Source organism: Staurois parvus, unplaced genomic scaffold (assembly GCF_062004578.1).
Source record: "Staurois parvus isolate SC_StPar_1 unplaced genomic scaffold, SC_StPar_1.0 ptg000209l, whole genome shotgun sequence".
Lineage (NCBI taxonomy): Eukaryota > Metazoa > Chordata > Amphibia > Anura > Ranidae > Staurois > Staurois parvus.
The window spans coordinates 8,801,541-8,820,086 of record NW_028318005.1 but is presented as its reverse complement, the minus strand read 5'-3'; the positions used below and the strand labels follow the sequence as shown (position 1 = coordinate 8,820,086).

The 18,546-nt window shown below is 42.8% G+C and overlaps 1 protein-coding gene across 1 annotated transcript in view; it reads left to right on the top strand.

The window, feature by feature from the left end:
• Positions 1 to 18,546, top strand: part of NUP210 (nucleoporin 210) — a 154,575-nt gene that overhangs the window by 84,677 nt on the left and 51,352 nt on the right. Inside the window, exons 27-29 of the mRNA XM_089678742.1 lie at positions 3,424 to 3,555; positions 9,680 to 9,838; positions 12,388 to 12,479. Coding sequence (XP_089534868.1) covers positions 3,424 to 3,555; positions 9,680 to 9,838; positions 12,388 to 12,479 — 383 coding nt within the window. The remainder of the gene's footprint in view (positions 1 to 3,423; positions 3,556 to 9,679; positions 9,839 to 12,387; positions 12,480 to 18,546) is intronic.

Sequence of the window (18,546 nt, the reverse complement as noted above, 5' to 3'; positions counted from 1 at the left end):
GTCTACAAACTATGGGATATATATTTGAAAATTGATCAGTTGAGATCCTAAAATGCCGGATGCTGGTATGGCATATGCCAGTGATTAGGACGCCGATTATGGGGTATGGCGGTGATCAGGACGCTGGTATGGTAGTAGCCAGGACACTGGTATGGGGGTGATCAGGATGCTGGTATGGGGTATGGCTATGATCAGATGGTGGTATAGGGTATGGTGGGGATCAAAATGCTGGTATGGGGTATGGCAGTGATCAGAACGCTGGTATGCGGTATGGTGGTGATCTGAGTGATGGTATTGGGTATGGTGATCAGGACGTTTCCCATCTGCCGTAGAACGGGCAGGCGGGAAGAGGTTAACATTGGTCTTTGAACTACATCTCAAGCACTGTAGCAAATAGATGGCCATGTTAGATTCCCAGGGACTCATATATGAGAAATACCTATCGCCCGACGCCCGGGACATGTAGTTCCGGGCGCCGGGCAGGTAGTTTTTTTTTTTTTTGTCCTTTAGCCATGCTGCGGGCAATTCTTATCGCCCGACGCCCGGGTCATGTAGTTCCAGGTGCTGGGCAGGTATTTGTTTGGCCTTTAGCCCTGCTGCGGGCAAGCAGTGGGCTCACCTGTCAGGTGAAGCAATCGGCGGCAGCGCTGCCGCCGATTGCTTTCACACAGTGCCACTGCTCTAAACCCCCAGTGTGAGGTTTCCCAGGCTCCGCTTGCCGATCTGCGGGCCTGGCTCGCCATCGACTAGAGGGGAGGGTGAAGCCCACAGTGTCAGCATCAACCCCCCCCTATATGTCCCAGGCTCCACTTGCCCATCTGCGGGTCCGAGACTGGTTTGGTGGGTGCCGCGGGATGTGGTATAAGGGAAGGAGAAGACATATGTCCCATATGTGATTTAAAAAAAAGAAAAAGTTAATTACATTTTTTTTTTTTTTTTAAATGGAAGTTACACCCAAGCATGTAAAACCCCCAAATTTTTCAAGCCCCCCCCCCATATGTACGCACGCACGCACAAACGTAAAAGCACATGCTCGGGTGCCTACACTGCACATGAAACCGGCGATTGCGATACACGTTACATATCGCCGTGCACGCCAGAATGAGAGCAATAATTCTAGCGCCAGACCTCCTCTGTAACACTATACTTATGACCTATAAGGGGCTTTAAAAGTGTCACCTATAGAAAATATAGGGTTACTAAAGTTTGTCACCATTTCACAAGCACGTGTAAATTTAAGGTTTGATATGTTGTATATCTATTTACGCGCTGCAACCTCGTCTTTTTTATATTTTACAAAAAAATTAGGTTATTTATTGCTTTTTGTGCCCTAAAATTAACTTAAGTGCATATTTTTACTGAAATGTTGTGTTTCCTAGACCTTTGTGATAATATTGTGTGACATAAAAAATAGGAACTACCGCTATTTTATTCTCTAGGATCTCTGATTTCAGAAAATATATCATGTTTTGGGGGTTTGTGTAATCTTCAGGTCTAAAACGATTTTTTAAACGTGTGCAAATAACTCAAAAACAGCTCTGGCAGTGAAATGGATAAAGGATAAGTCGGACACTCCCCTTTCTTGACGAGCAGCCAATCGGTGCTCATTGCACAGCAAGGTCTCTCCTCTCCCTGCTATTCCCAGGGGGCGGGGCTGGAGACAGGCAGGAAGGAGAGGAGGAGATAAACAGCACAATGTTAAAAATATTAAACATTTAAGTCACCATAAAGCCCCTTTTGTTTTTAAAAGCACCAGACATTACTTAAAGCAGATTTAAATACGGTTTTGGTTAAATTGATGTTTTTTTTTTTTTATCAGGACAAGATTGTCATGAGGGACAGGTAGATTGGAACACCGATTTAGTCCCTGGACAAGTAGTTTTTTCAAAAATTTCCACATCCCTGGATCGAATCTCCCTTTACTACTAATGCTAGAGATGATACTGTGCTTTACTAAAGTAGATGGTGCGCAAATTCTATGTTCTTTGAGTGGGAGGGGCTTTGCAGGGTTTACCTGGTGTTGTTTCCTCTGTGTACCCCTGCTTCACCTTTTAGCATCTCCCTGAGACTATATATTACTTATACAACACCTTATTATTTATTGTGTTATACTCCTTATTTTCTTGCCTATAATTCTAACATTTGATATGTGCCTAATCACTTTGATAGTGCTTACCTCCTACCTCCTGATTGCCTACCTTGTTCATGTGGATGCTGTTATCCTCGATAGCCTTGATCGAGGGGTACTGGAGTTGTGACTACAGTTGGGAATTGTTTTTTTGTATTTTCTTTTGAGCCAGGGAATGCTCTGTTTTGTAAAGTAATTTTCTAAAACCAATAAAAACTATTTTGAAAAGGGAAAAAAAAAATGAAAATGGAATGAATTGACATTAACCACTTGCCCTCCTGAAGATTTACCCCACTTCCTGACCAGGCCATTTTTTACGATACAGCACGGTGTTACTTTAACTGGCAATTGCGCGGTCATGCAATGCTGCTCCCAAATAAAATTTACGTCCTTTTTTCCCACAAATAGAGCTTCAATTCGGTGGTATTTGATCGCCTGTGCGGTTTTTCTTATTTTTTGCACTATAAACAAAAAAAGACTGACAATTTTGAGGAAAAAAAATATATATTTTTGACTTTTTGCTATTAAACATGTCCAGTAAAAAAAATTTCAAAATCAAATTTTGTTATAAATGTATTCTGCTACATGTCTTTGCTAAAAATAAATCCCAATAAGATTAAATAAATTGGTTTACGTGAAATTATAGCATTTACAAATGGCTGTATATATACTGGAATTTTATTTTTTTCATTTTCACTAGTAATGGTGGCGATCAGCAACTTATAGCGGGACTGCGGCGGGCATTCTGACACTCTGGGGGAACTGATTTGGTATCACTGACATCCCCAGTGACACCAATACAGCGATCAGTGCTAATAAAAAGCACTGACTCTGTTCTAATGGCACTGGGCAGGAAGGGGTTAACATGTGGGGCAATCAAAGGGCTAACTGTGTGCTATGTGTGTCATACTAAGTGTGCTGTGTTTCACTGTAAGCACACTGCTTTGTATGGCTGCTATGCAGAGCCATACAAAGCAGTGTGCAGGAGCTGACGAGAGAGATCTGTGTTGTTTATAAATAGGTCTCTCCCCTTTGGTAATTGTCAGAGATCACCGGGTGCTGGTAGGAAATCATCAGTGCGCGCCTTCTACCCGGAACTGCTAAATCACATGTATATATACATGATTTCTACTATAGGGCGGCACGAAACCACGTCTATATTTATAATATCTTAGATATTTTATGTACTGTTGTGTGCATGTGCACATTAAAATGTTCATAATAATCTTTATGCCATAGTAAGTTGTTGCAATAATGTTTTTTTTTTTGTTTTTTTGTTTTTTTTTGTACAACAGATGCCTGTTTATGTAATGGGAATATCAAGCAACCAGACACCTTTTTCATTTGGCAATGCTGCTCCTGGGCTTGTTTTCTACTGGTCTGTAGTAAAGCGGGATATTATAGAGGTGAAGAGTCGACATGATGAGGTGAGATGTTGTTTTTTTTTTTGTTTATTTTTTCGTTTTATCATCTTGCTAAATTTAAGTGGTTTTAAAGGTTCAAGGTTTTTTACCTTCATGCATGAAGGTAATAAACCTTCTCTGTGCAGCAACTCCCTTCAGCCCCCCTAATACTCACCTAACCTCCTCTTTATCCAGTGATGTGCACTGGAGTCTCGGAAATCCCGGGTCATTGGCTCCCACTTCTGTCAATCACAGCCAATGAGAAGAGGAGAGGGGGCTGGGCCATTGAGTAGCTTAGTGTGTGAATGGGCACACACACAAAACAGTAGGTTCCCCCATAGCAAGCTGCTTGCTGTGGGGGCACCCAACAGGAGGGAGGGGCCAGAAGCGCTAGCAAAACCACTGCAGAGAGCAGGTAAGTATGATGAGTTGGTTATTTAACCACTTGAGCTCCAGAGGATTTACCCCCCTTAATGACCAGGCTTCTTTTTGCTACTCGGCGCTGCACTAATTGAACTGATAATTGCGCAGTCATGCAATGCTGCACCCAAACGAAATTTACGTCCTTTTTTTCACACAAATAGAGCTTTCTTTCGGTGGTATTTGATCACCTGTGCGCTTTTTATTTTTCACGCTATAAACAAAAAAAGGCCAAAAATTTTGAAGAAAAACAATATTTTTTACTTTCAGCTATAAAAAATATTTAGTAAACTCAAAGTTGGTTATAAATTTAGGCCAAAATGTATTCTGCTACATGTTTTTGGTAAAAAAAAATCCCAATAAGTGTATATTGATTGCTTTGTGTGGAAGTTATAGCGTCTACAAACTATGGTATAAATACTGCAACTTGCGCCATTTTTCTGCTATACAGCGCTGCGCTAGTTTAACGGACAATTGCGCGGTCATGCAATACGGTACATAAATGAAATTTACATCCTTTTTTCCCCAACAAATTTAGCTTTCTTTCGGTGGTATTTGATCGCCTGTGCGGTTTCTATTTTTTGCGCTATAAAAAAAAAGGCTGACAATTTTGAGGCAAAAGAAAACAATATTTTGGACTTTTTGCTATAAAACATGTCCAGTAAAAAAAAATGCAAAAATCAAATTTAGTCATAAATTTCTGCCAAAATGCATTCTGTGACATGTCTTTGCTAAAAAAAAAACCAAAACGTGTAAATTAATTGGTTTACGTGAAAGTTATAGCGTTTACAAATGGCGGGAAAGATACTGGGATTTTTAATTTTTATTTATACTAATAATGGCGCCGATCAGCGACATATGACGGCGACCAGCGACTTATGGCGGGACTGCGGGACTGAGGCGGACATTTTGACACTGGGGGGGAGCTGACTTGGGGTCACTGACATCCCCAGTGACACCAATACAATGATCAGTGAAAAAAACCCACTGAAACTGTACTAATGTCACTGGGGAGGAAGGGGTTAACATTTTTAGTGTTCACTGTGTGAGGGGAGTGTTTTACTAAGGGGCGGGGGTGTGTACTGAACGGGGGGAGGGAGGGGGGAGCTGATCGAGGGAGAGAAACTGTATTCTCCCTCTGCAGCTTGGCGGCGAACTGTCACAGAGCAGGCTGTGTGTAAACAATGCAGCCCTGCTCTGTTTCAGTGTTCACCGCTCATCGCGGGAAAACGGCCAGTAAAAACCGGCCGTGACCCGGCGGGCACCCGCTGCTGACACCCGCGGGACAGGTAGGGCGGGCGCGTGCCTCGCGCGCGCCCCCTGCCTGTTTTGTAGGCACACGTTTTAAAACGTGCTTTTGCCTACGAGCGCCGCCCTGCCACCGTTTATATGCGGTGGCTGGGCGGCATGTGGTTAAAAAAAATAAGCCTTTAAAATAACTTCAAACATGTTTGTTTGATTTTGGAACACTTCCCTTCTCCCTGTAACCTACCTACAAAGGTCCAGGGTCCATCCTTGATTCCTCTGAGTTCAGAATCGCCCTGAAGAAGGTTGAATAAGCAACATGGAATTGAGAAATATAGAACTAGAACTGCAGGTTGAAAATTAAAGCTAAAATCCAATTACTTTGCTCAATTTTGTATATATTAAAATCAGTGAGTGAGTATTGAGATGAAATGTACCATAAAGCCTGTTCACTACTCCGGTACTGCATGTTTTCAGTTGTTTTTTCTTTTAGTGTTTTCTGCAACTGAAACTCTGGATACAAATTCTGCAAACACATCATAATAAATTGGGGCTTTAGAGAGAAGACATTAATAATTTATAAATGCATAAGAATGATTAGATTTTTGTTTATAATGTAAATGAAATGTAAATGTAATGTAAATAAAAACGTTAACCTATAATGGAAAAATCTTTGAGCTGAGATTACCTTTAGTGAAAACTATGCAGTCACATGACCAGTAGATCCAAAAATGCAGCCAGTTAAGTTCATAAACAAATCTTTCTTTTTACTGCAGATACTAAGCTTGGCCCATCTACCTCCTGAGCCACCCATTTATCAACCTTTCAAATTAAAGGATTTACATATAACTTTTTAGACTTTTAGATGTGCTTGGATTTACAGATTGGTTTGACAGATTTAACATTTATGTAAATTTTACTTCATTAAGACCAATTGTTTATGGTCTTTGGGCATGTGTTGAGGACATTCATTTGATGCACTTCTGAGGTAATTTAGAATTTGACAGGTGCAGTTGACCACCTTCTTTCCGGTTACAAGCAGGTTCTGTATTCCCATGGACCTTACAGTACATTAAGATGCAAGACCTATTTAAAGCATACAAAAGCCCATAGACACAGACCTTAAATCATGTAAAGTCTGCTTTTCTTTCTCATTTAAAAGACATAGGGTGCAAATTTTCTGGGGCAATTGGATTATACTGCCACCTGAAGTAGGAAGCAGCCACTGGCAAGCAAAAAGCTGTTGGCCAGCTGGGTAGAATCCCTCTCACTCCCACCTTGCTTCTGGCATTTGCTCATGTGCTAGGAAGATTGACATCTTTTTTTAGATGGAGAAAAGTTTAACCAACTGCCTACTAAGGCAAATTTTATTGTTTTTTCACATGCAATAAAATCCGTGTTTTTCTGCACAAAAATATTGAAAACCCCCCAAAAAGTATATATTTTGTGAAAGCACAGACCATGGAGAAAAAAATGGTGGTAGTTGCAATTTTTTATGCCACACTATATTTCCACAATTATTTATCAAATCCCCCTATGTGATAGCATTGGCATGTGCCAGGTACTCTATGGAGAACTGTAAACTTTAAAAGGCTAACACAAGGATATACCTCACCCATAAAAGGGAGATCTCAAAGTGCTGGGAAAGGTCACCAACTCACCATAAGTTTAAGCGGTGTGGGGACCTCTGAAGCCAAGGTCATGTCTGGAAAAAGTGTGTTGTGGACCAAGAGAGACCACCTAGAAAGAGGCTTAAAGGAGAAACAACCGCGGTGCAACCAAACAACTTTATTGAGATCAGAAGTAAATAAAATTAGGCCAAGTGGCCAACAATTCTCCAATCACCATTAAAATAAGGTTAGATAATGTTATGTACAAGCCTGGGCACTGCACATCCATTCACATACACTGCATTGCATTAATTAGGTCTCATATAGAGCATAACATATCAGGCCAACGATCTCAAGACTGGGAGTCAGTGGGTGCTGAAAAGTGGTGAGCTGACTTTAAAGTGCTACCCAATCAACTAGCACTCAGAGTGATGTAGTGACTATATTCTGAGAATGGTGGCTCAATCAGTATAAGACAGCAACAACATCAAAGCAGAGTTAGTTTATTCCTGGCTGCCCATAGTGCAGATGGCATGGCAAACTGGTTTCACAGTCAGTGAGTTCTGGAAGTATTCCTGAGCCCATGCAGTGATGACCATCATGGTATCATGCCTGTTTTTAATGCAGTGTGTTCTGAAGGCCCAAGGATCATGGGCAACCAATATTGCATTTTGGCTTGGTCCCTTGCGCACAGAGATTTCTCCAGATTCTCTGGATCTTTTGATGTTATGTACTGTAGATGATCTATGTAAAGTCTGCTGTTTTATGTTGAACAGTATTCTGAAATTATTTTACAATTTTTAGACGCAACTGAATGAATCTCTGTCCATCTTTACTTCTGAGACACTCTGACTCTTTAAGATGCTATTTTTATACCCAGTCATGTTACTAACCTGTTGCCAATTAACCCAATTAGTTGCAAAATGTTCTTCCAGCTCTTCCTTGTTACTATCACTTACTTTGCCAGCTTTTTGTTGCCCTGTCCCAACTTTTTTGAGATGTGTTTCTGCCATCAATCTCAAAATTACCCCCCCTTTTTTTTTCTTTAATTTGTGATTTTATTATTCTATTGTGAATAACATAACATTGTCAGTAACGTGTTTATGAGATTTGCAAATCACTGCATTCTGTTTTTAGATTTTACACATCAATTCATTGGGCAGAACTCTCCCAAAAATGTTTTAGGACCTAGGTCACAGGTTGGGAGCACTAGATTTGGACTTCCTGGCCTCCAACAAATTGGATAGGTTTGTCTCCATATGCAGAGATTATCTTGCAAAAACATTGGATGCTCTGTTGACTCCATCAGTACAGCCTGAACTACAACTTTTCACCTCTAAAGCTCCTTCCTCGTAGGACCAAGATGGAGGGCATTCTAGTGATTCTTACCCCGGCAAAGCAAGTGGACTAGGAAAGTGTCTGAGATGGCAGCCATGTCCTGTGAAGAATCTGATTTGGAGACCTCATACCATATTCCTTTTTAGTTCAGCCAAAGGAAAGTTTCCTTCACTGCCTGAATGTAGTTAATTTGTTGTGAGTGTAACTTACAGCTTCTTCTCCTTTTTGGAAATACACTTTTTTGTCATTCCTGATGGATAGCTTCTCACTCCCTCATTTCTTGGTGCCTCAAAAAGATCATGGAACAAGCATGTGGTCTTGGGGACAAGGTTTCGCTTCTGTCAAGGCATGCTGTACTAAGACTGTGAATGCTTTTTGGCATCAGAAAGTTTTCGATTTGCATGGCTGCCACCTGCTCTTCTGTTCACACTTTCCCTAAGGTCCCTTTCACACAAGCATTCCATCTGTCCAAACAGACAGCTATGCATCTCTATGAGCTAATGGATGTTAATGGATGAGCATCTGTTTAGGTGCATTTTTCTTTAAACCGAACAAGTCTCTATTCTGTTCCATTTAAACTGACCTGAACGGAAGTAAATGGATGTAAACAGACAACACCTGTTTTTGCATCTGCCTTGGACTTATCCCTGTTGTCAGCCAGCAGGAATGAGTCATTGGTTGTTGCAGAGCCGGCACCTGACAGCATTGGGTACCCTGCCCTCTTATGACATCATTGACCAAATATGGACATGTCTATGTACGGTCCGTGTCATTGGGTATCCCGCCCTTTGGTCTACGTCAGTCTTCGGGGACAAGTGGCAGAGTGTTCAGGTGTAGCAGGTGGTGGAGATTTTTTTGCAAGTCGGTGGCCATTGTTCATCATGAATGGCGATGGATGTACATCGGGGGACATATTTGTTCTTTTATTTACTACTATTTGTTTTGGAAAGTGTAATGCTACATATTCCCATTATGTTGCAGTTTGCCTTCAGTGCAAAAATAATCAGTTTGGTATAAAGATTTTCTTAAGTATTTAGCTTTTTTTTTTTCATAAAGTAAGTACACTCCAAGAAACATCATATTCCACCCACAGCCCTGTTCTCTGTACACTCTGTGCAAGACAGTAATGATGTAACAGCCACTTTTAAAAGATAGTATCTGGGTTTGCAAATGCATTTCTTGCACACAAATTGGGTTTATTGTGAGAGACGCGTTTGTAGCAATACCTGCTCCAATCACAGACTGCCTTACATTTCTTGAAAAGCATGCAATGCTTTTTATGAATGGAGGAGGTGCCAAGCAAACAGCGAACAGTAATCGGTGTACTAAAGCTGGAAATAAAAGTCCTAGCAGTGGACATTTGGCACCGTGCTGACAATGGACTGTTAAATTAAGATTCAATAAATGCATCAGCCAGAATTGGGACAAACCTCATTAGAACCACCTAATTTTACTGTGCAACTGACCAAAAATTATTTTTGCCTATACTTCACCTTTAACATCTTAACAGCTAAAAATGTGTCTCCCCATCATAGGTGTCTGTTGAGCTTCCTGGACAGTACAACTTTGCCATGAATGTGTATGCCAAAATGAAAGGAAAAACCGGACTAAAGGTGACTGTTCGAGTCACTGACCCACTGGCAAAGCAGTTCTATGGCCAAGCACATGAACTCTCTGATGAGATTCAGATTCAGGTATGGTATAGTCAACACTATTTTACTCTCAACCACTAGTTTGCTAGATTAATTCTTATTGTTCATCCTTACATTAAGTGCATATATTAAATGTTTCTCTATTTTATTGTGGGCTTGAACTCAAAGATTTTCTATGTTGTAGCAGGTTACTTGAGGTGATTGTAGCCATATTAGTGCACTTGCGACAGAAACAATTGAGTACTGTCTGTGATACTTTTTTTATTTGCACTAACATACAATTTTGAGGACAAGCTTTCGGGGTATGCCCCTTCTTCAAGGTCCAAGCAGTACTACTCACAAAGTTTTAGCAGAATGTTAGAAGAGATGTGGGGGATGAGAAAAAAATAAAAAATAAGGCTAGAGATAAGACACAGCAAAAGCACAGACTGGGAGGGGGGGGGGGGGGGGAGAACACTCACATCACAGAGGGAATCATGCTTGAGTTGATAGTCATAAAACTGTTGGATAATGATTAAGGAATCCCATGTCCAAATTAAGGCCCTTATCTCTTGTGTCAAATAGAATTATCATTTTTAGTTCAAATGTTTTTCTTTCCTGAATGGATTTGAAATTTCCTTTTTAAGAACTAAAATATTGAGGTCTCCCATTGTGTGGTCTGGTTGTGCGAAATGGTGTCCCACAGGTGTGCAAAAGTCATCTTCTTTATGTTCCTTGATAGTATGTCTGTGCAAATTCATCCCCCACATCTCTTCTAACATTCTGCTAAAACTTTGTGAGTAGTACTGCTTGGACCTTGAAGAAGGGGACATACCCCGAAAGCTTGTCCTCAAAATTGTATGTTACTGCAAATAAAAAAAGTATCACGGACAGTACTCAATTGTTTTCTATGTTGTAGCAAGCATTTAAAAATCGTAATTGTGCCTAAGCAATACCCTGAAAATACACCTTTTGTCTTCAAATCCTCCAGACAACTAGCAGTGCACGTTTTGTGCCTACAGCCTTGTAGCTTTATATCTGCACTGTGAGATCTATGGCACTGCCTTCTCTGACTGACTGAAATTTTAAAGATTAACTTAAACCAGGACTATACTTATCTTGGCTCCAGCAATGCAACGCCCCTGAGCTGCCCGCCTGGCCACTCACATCCTTGAGCTGCAGAAATCTGGGACTTGATCAGCGGCTGCTGTCATTGGCCAGATGGAGATGACTTCACTCTCATGCATCTGCAGGAGTTCAGTCACAATCAGCATTGCCAAATTTGTTTAGTGAGCTGTGTGTATGTGGCTCACTGTACAAGGGCAAATGGGAAGGTAAGTAACTTTAATGCAGAAGAGACAAAGCATGTATCTTCTGCATTGAAATTCTTGCCTGTTCGCCCATTTTTAGTTTAGGCCTAAAGTTCCACTTCAACTGAGAGATTAACTATTACAGGGAATTTACAGCCTGAGAGAACAGTTCTCTTTAACCACCTCAGTACTGCCATATGTACATATATGTCGTGGTATTGAGGTGGTTATATTGGGATCATGATTGAGGCTACAACCATGTTCTGTGAACTTTATTTTTTTTTTTACAGGAGGCAATTCTCATTTCAGTGTAAAAAAGTTTGGATTGCTTTCTGTTTATGTTTTGCTTGTTGCTCTCATTTTTCCTAAATAATTGGTAACTGCATGTCAGGTGTTTCTCTAAGCTGATGTGTCCCTGTGCTGCTTTATATTATAGAGAAAAAATATGTATACGAGCGCGCCTAATTGCAGCAGCTATACATCAGGTTACCATACACCTTAAAAATACCATAAATCAAAAATGTAGCGCTACAGACCCAAGATATTCCAATGAAGACAGATAGGTGATTCATGCGAATAAATGTCTAAACAAACATAACAGTTCATAAAAAGGGTGACTTTTAGTGATTTCTTCTCTGTCCTGCACTTCTGGTGCTCAGGCGTTGTGCAAAATAGTGCTGATAGAATGCACACTCACCAGAACGCCCAGGAAAATGAGCGTTTAGTAATATATATTCCCCTCAGAGACATCAGCCGGTCAGGATAAGATAATATGCTAGCCTCCCTCAAGAGCTCCTGGAAGTTACTGTGTGATCCCTCGGTAGGTGGCCTGTGGACTTCTCCTTAAGGACCACATACGTTCCTTACCCAGCGATGGCTGCAAATGAATACTCCCCAAGGGAGTCAAAACAAGGACGCCTCCATAGTGTAGTAGGTGATAACAGAGGTTTTATTACATAAAGCATCCAAAGTACACAGCGGTGTATACAAAAAACGGACTGACCGTCCAGTGGTAAAGATGGCCGCCGGAGCTCCACGATGCTCCGGCGGCGTGACGTCACGGCATTCCTGGCTCCTCCAACTGCTTTATATTATGGTAGTTGCATGGAGCTTTGTGACTATAATTATTATTATTACAGGTACTTATATAGCTCAGTCAATTTATGCAGCGCTTTAAATATATATTGTACACATTTTATATTTAGCAGATTACTTTTAGCTCTTTTGTGTATCATATTTTTAACTCTGGACAACATTACTGAAATTTCTGACATGTATTTTTAACGTAATAATGTATTTCAGGTATTTGATCGATTGCATTTAATAAGCCCAAATGTGGAGGCTGAACAGATATTGATATCTCCTAACTCTAAATTGAGGCTGCATACTAATAGGTAATTTAACTATTAATCTTGTGTTTGTTTTTGTGTTTTGATTTATTTCTTTCTTAATAGGAATAAAGGTCATGCTGCGATGTTTTAGGTGCGATGTTTTGGGGCTCATTCACACCATACATGTATGGAAACTAACGCACAGATTTCACTTAGAGACATGGGTTTGCATCACGTTTCAGGTTTCTGTGCAGAAAAAATCCACACATGATACCATTATGTAAAAAGGGCACATAGAGAACAATTGTTTTCTTTGGGCCCTGGCAGAAAGTGTGCAGAAAAATTTACATCTTTGCACCATGGTGTGAAGGAGCCCTTAAGATGTAACTGCATTTTTTTAGTGCAGTTGATTTTTTTTTCGCAGTTAAATATAATTCCAACATCAATAGATTGAAACTAGGTAAATATGTGACTCTTAGAGGGATGGGTTTGGGGGGCTAGTAGGAGTTGGTAGGACACTCTAAAAAAAAAAAAAAAAAAAAAAAAAAAAAAATACATTACACGTAAAGCCATCAAGAAGGAGAATATATCTGGATGTCTCAGAGTGCATACCCTAATTTATTAATTTGTGAAATTTCAAAGAGAACCTTTAAAGGTAGAAATAATGGAGCTACCATTGCTGCTTCATTACTCAATCACAGATAAGGACAAGCATGCAGCTAATTAGGTGTTGTCAGTGACTTGCCAAGTAGCAAAGGATTGGTAAATATGACAAGGAGCTTATCCTTCAAAGAGAAGTTATATTTATTTATTTTTATTTTTTTAAATTTAAACGGGTTCGACAAAAAAAGTTAAGCACTACATGATTTGCAGGTATACGACATGTTCGCGTTCAAAGTGGAAGTGATGTAACATCCACACATGCTTTCGGTGTGTGATGAGACACCTAGCTAACAGGTGTGATGCCTCGCTTTTGTCATTCACTGCTTGTGCTGCTAGTAAATATGGAGTCATGTGACTGCAGTGCTCAATCTCAGTCCCGTGAAGACTGAGATTGAGCTCTGCAGTCACTTTTGCAGCAGTTGTTTTCTTATTCCAGGTCACAATCCTGCGCGATGTCCTTTTTGTCTTTCAGTCAGTTGACCTTGTCGACCACGCTTATGCTTATCAGACAATGTTTTCCTGAAAACTGTATATGTCGTCATAACCTTTGATACTGTAACTCGCTACATGGCAAATAAATTGGCAACTAAAGTCACAGAGGCACCAGCTAAGTGAGCACCAACAATTTGCCTTCTTTGAACCTCCATAAACTCTGACATGACTCTATATTACCAGCAGCGCTCGCAGTGAATGACGAAAGTGAGGCTTCCCACCTGTTAGCTAGGTGTCTCATCACACAGCGAAAGCAAAAGAATGTTTCATCACTTCGCTTTCAACACAAAACATGTCACTATCACACCTGAAAATACACAGTGTAACAGATATTTGGGTTTGCTTACATTTTACTATTCATTTCTTTTAACTTTTAAGGCTATCCCAGAATCATCAAGTTCCACTTTTATATTCATTGGAAGTTCTCAATGGCACACAAGTGCAGTAATCAGTGCACTTGTAGTCTGTTGGCCCTTCCTCCAGCTCTCCAACTGAAGGCCTGTACAAGCAGACATATGGGCAGTTTGCAGGAGCTTGACATTTGACCCTAGATCCAGTGATCTCAGGTGTAATGCTTTCCAGGCTCTTGTGAAAAATAAATAATGCATATTTTTTTCCAACAGAGACATGCATTTTTTTTTCTTTGGTGAAAAAAATCCCATTACTGGTGGTCAGTGACACTTCAAAAGCTCCACCTTCACTTCAAGCTGTGTTTTACATTCAGCCCATTTACAAGAGAGGAAGGGGCGCTACTAGGGTTTACACTTGTCATGGCTGTAGCTGGTCCACAGCTATCACAAGGTACAGAGTCACTCTGATTGATTGGCGATGCACATTGTGTTCTGAGCTGGCCACTGACAGCTCAGATCATATACTTTCAGGAACACACTAGCTGTCCGAATGTGTTTTTTGACACACCATTTATAAATGGCACTTCAGAAATGCATCTTAACTTCCCTGTGGGTTTTTTTCCCCACAATACAGCAGTACAGAGGTGGTTTTAGAAGAACATTCGTAAGAAAAGAATATTGAACAGTCTCCTAGAAGTGGACCAAAATATGGCCAACTATAGTAGAGAGCAAGAGGGGATATTTTCCAGTTATATCTTTTACAGTAGCCAGTAGAGATGAGCGAATTATTTAAAAATTCGGTTCGGCTGATTCGCCGAATTCGCCGCATAAATTCGATTCGAGCCGAATATATTCGCTGCGAATTTAACTTATAAAAAGGGTGTTTCTAGGCTTCAGAGAGCCTTTATATTAGTGCAGAACACTGTACCTTTAATTTAAATGCCCTTGGAGTCTGCTGGGGAAGAGAAATAATACTGTCAGTCAGTATGACATGCAGATGAGTGCCGTCGATCTTAGAATCACCGCACACTTCACTCATTTGGGCAGTCACGGGGCCAAAACCAGAGTGTGGAGCCACAGTGTGGCGGTGGAGGCAGCAGCAATGGGAGGCCATACAGCACCCTATGACAAAATGGAACCCACCAGCAGTGTGAGGAGACCTGAAAGTGGCACATGGCAGAGTGTGGCGATGGAGACAGCAGCAATGGGAGGCCGTACAGGGACCCATGACACACTCTGGACCTGGCAGCAGCATGAGGAGGCGGTACAGGGGCCCATGACAGATTACGGGCCTGGCAGCAGCATGAGGAGTCTGTACGGGGGCCCATGGCAGATTACGGGCCTGGCAGCAGCATGAGGAGGCGGTACAGGGGCCCATGGCAGAGTGGCGGAGCGTAAGCAGCTAAAATTGAAGGCCATACAGAGGCCTATGTTAAAAAGTCCCCCCAGCAGCAGCGTGGGGAGACGACTATCAAGAGTCCAATGGCAGAGTGGCGGAGCAGAAGCAGCTTCAATTGAAGGCCATACACAGGCCTAGGTTTAAAAGTCCCTCAATAACGAACTCTACTCCTCCGTGCAATCTACTTACTTACTTGGGTCCAATATGTGGTAGAGACTGGTTTTGTTCAGCCATGCTTCAGTGAGTAATAACAGGTCTGTGCTGCCCTTTGGTGTCTGGCTTAATGCGCACAACACTGAACGTCCCAGCGTTTGTCAACGATTTGCCGTTAAGTGATGCAAACCCGCTGAACCACGTTCATGAGGAGCCGGTACAGGTGGCCATGAATCAGTATGGACCTGGCAGCAGCGTGAGCAGACGACAGAGGCACATGGCGCAGGGTGGCGGTGTAGGCAGCATTATTCTGAAGCCATACACAGGCCTCGGTTAAAAAGCGGAAGCCGTCAGCAGCGTGAGCAGACGACAGAGGCACATGGCGCAGGGTGGCGGTGGAGGCAGCAGCAATGGAAGGCCATACAGCACCCTATCACAAAATGGAACCCACCAACAGTGTAAGGAGACCTGAAAGTGGCACATGGCAGAGTCTGGCGATGAAGTCAGCAGCAATGGGAGGCCGTACAGGGACCCATGACACACTCTGGACCTGGCAGCAGCAAGAGGAGGCGGTACAGGGGCCCATGGCAGAGTGGCGAAGCGTAAGCAGCTTAAATTGAAGGCCATACAGAGGCCTATGTTAAAAAGTCCCCCCAGCAGCAGTGTGGGGAGACGACTATCAAGAGTCCAATGGCAGAGTGGCGGAGCGGAAGCAGCTTCAATTGAAGGCCATACACAGGCCTAGGTTAAAAAGTCCCCCCAGCAGCAGTGTGGGGAGACGACTATCAAGAGTCCAATGGCTGAGTGGCGATCCGGGAAGTCAGCGTTGTGATTGCAGATGCAATGCAGAGATTCTATGAGGTGATGCCGTGGGTGCGAAGAAGATCATATACCGTCATACTTCCATCCATAAGACGGAACAACCTGCGAACCGGGAGCTTTATTGCCCTGACCCGCTGAGCAGCTTCTGGGATACCCAAGAGTTTGGCTTCTGTGGGGAATATGGTTGAAAACTGAAACTTAAAGGCATGTTGACGGAAGGGCACCAGTGTCAGTGCTCCGGAGGGAATATAGCTTCAAAGCTGACACTTAAAGGTATATCGACGGTCAGAGACCACAGGAAGTGGAGCTTGCGTCTTAAATCGACTGAATGTGGCAGACGTGAAACGTCTACGGGCCGTATATGAAACGGGTTGTTCCTCTTTCTGGAATAAGTGTTGGAAATGGCCACTCTTTTTGGTGTGGCGTTTTGTCTATTTAATTCCGATAACGGACTCTACTCCTCCGTGCAATCTAGTTACGAGACCCTGGGCAGGTCTGGGTCCAATTTGTGGTAGAGACTGGTTTTGTTCAGCCTTGCTTGAGCGAGTAATAACAGGTCTGTGCTGCCCTTTGGTGTCTGGCTTAATGCGCACAACACTGAACGTCCCAGCATTTGTCAACGATTTGCCGTTAAGTGATGCAAACCCGCTGAACCACTATCATGAGGAGCCGGTACAGGGGGCCATGAATCAGTATGGACCTGGCAGCAGTGTGAGGAGACCCGAAAGTGGCACATGGCGCAGGGTGGCGGTGGAGGCAGCAGTATTCAGAAGACATACACAGGACTAGTTTAAAAAGCGGAAGCCGTCAGCAGCGTGAGCAGACGACAGAGGCACATGGCGCAGGGTGGCGGTGGAGGCAGCAGTATTCGGAAGCCATACACAGGCCTAGGTTTAAAACTGGAACCCAGCAGCGTGAGCAGACGACAAAGACGCACATGGCAGAGGATGGATCTGGCAGCAGTATGAGAAGGCGGTACAGGGGCCCGTGGCACAGTGTGGTGATGGGGGCTACAGCAACTGGATGCCAGAAAGTGGCCAATAGGGCTATATACTGCATGGAATTATAAAGTTGTAAAGACAGCGGCCTATAAGGCTATACACACTATAACAATCATGACTTGATTGACCATTGGCCTATAAGGCTATACACAGCATGAATATCATGACTTATTCTGAGAGTGGTTTGGAAGGCTATATACTAAAAGTAATTCATGAGCTGTCCGGACAGCGGACAATAAGTACATATATACAAATCAATTCATCAGCTGTCCAGCCAGCGGCCTCTAAGGCGACACATATACAAAGCAATTCCTGAGGTGTTCAGGGAGCGGCCTGAACGGCTAGGTTATTACTAAATATATTTTTGTGGCCAAACATCGGCCTATAAATAGATGTCTACACAGTGACAAAAAATTATGTCGCCAGACAGCGGCCCCTAAGGCGACAGATATACAAAGCAATTCCCGCGAGCGCACAGGCCCACAGTGTCTGAGGATGGACGTTGGCGCAGAAAGGCAGAGACCAACTGACTACATAGGTGGTTTTTATAGTACTTTATTTTGGCCTCCCTCTCAGCAGGTGTTAAAAAGGCCACCATTTTTGAACGGTAGCGAGGGTCCAACAAGGTGGACAGCCAAAAGTCATCCCTCTGTCTGATGGTTATTATTCGGCTGTCGCTACGCAAGCAACCGAGCATGCTATGGGCCATTTGTGCCAAGGAATGCGAGGGACTCCCTGCCTCCATCTCCACAGCATACTGCCACGGTGCGTCTGGGTCCTCTGTCTCCTCCTCCTCCTCTACCAGATGCTCCTGCTCCTCCACTCCTGTCCGCTGAGTGGAAAAACCACCCATTTCACTCAATAATTCCTGAGCACCAATGTCCTCCTCTACCTCCTCCTCTTCTTCCTGTCCTGCCCCCACAGGGGTCATGTGGCGTTGAGATCTGTGCGCCACGTCTACCGCACCCTGACCAGCCATTGTTAACAGCATTTGTTCCAGGACGTGCAACAGAGGAATGACGTCGTTCATCCCATAGTCCTGCCGACTCACGAATAGCGTGGCCTCCTCAAAGGGCCTGAGCAAGCGGCAGGTGTCACGCATGAGCTGCCAATGGCTGACATCTAAGTTACACAGGGGAGTACCTTTATCCGCTTGTAACATCAGGAAATCGGTGATGGCCTTTCGCTGTTCGTAAAGGCGGTCTAACATATGTAGGGTTGAATTCCACCTTGTTGCAACGTCGCAGATC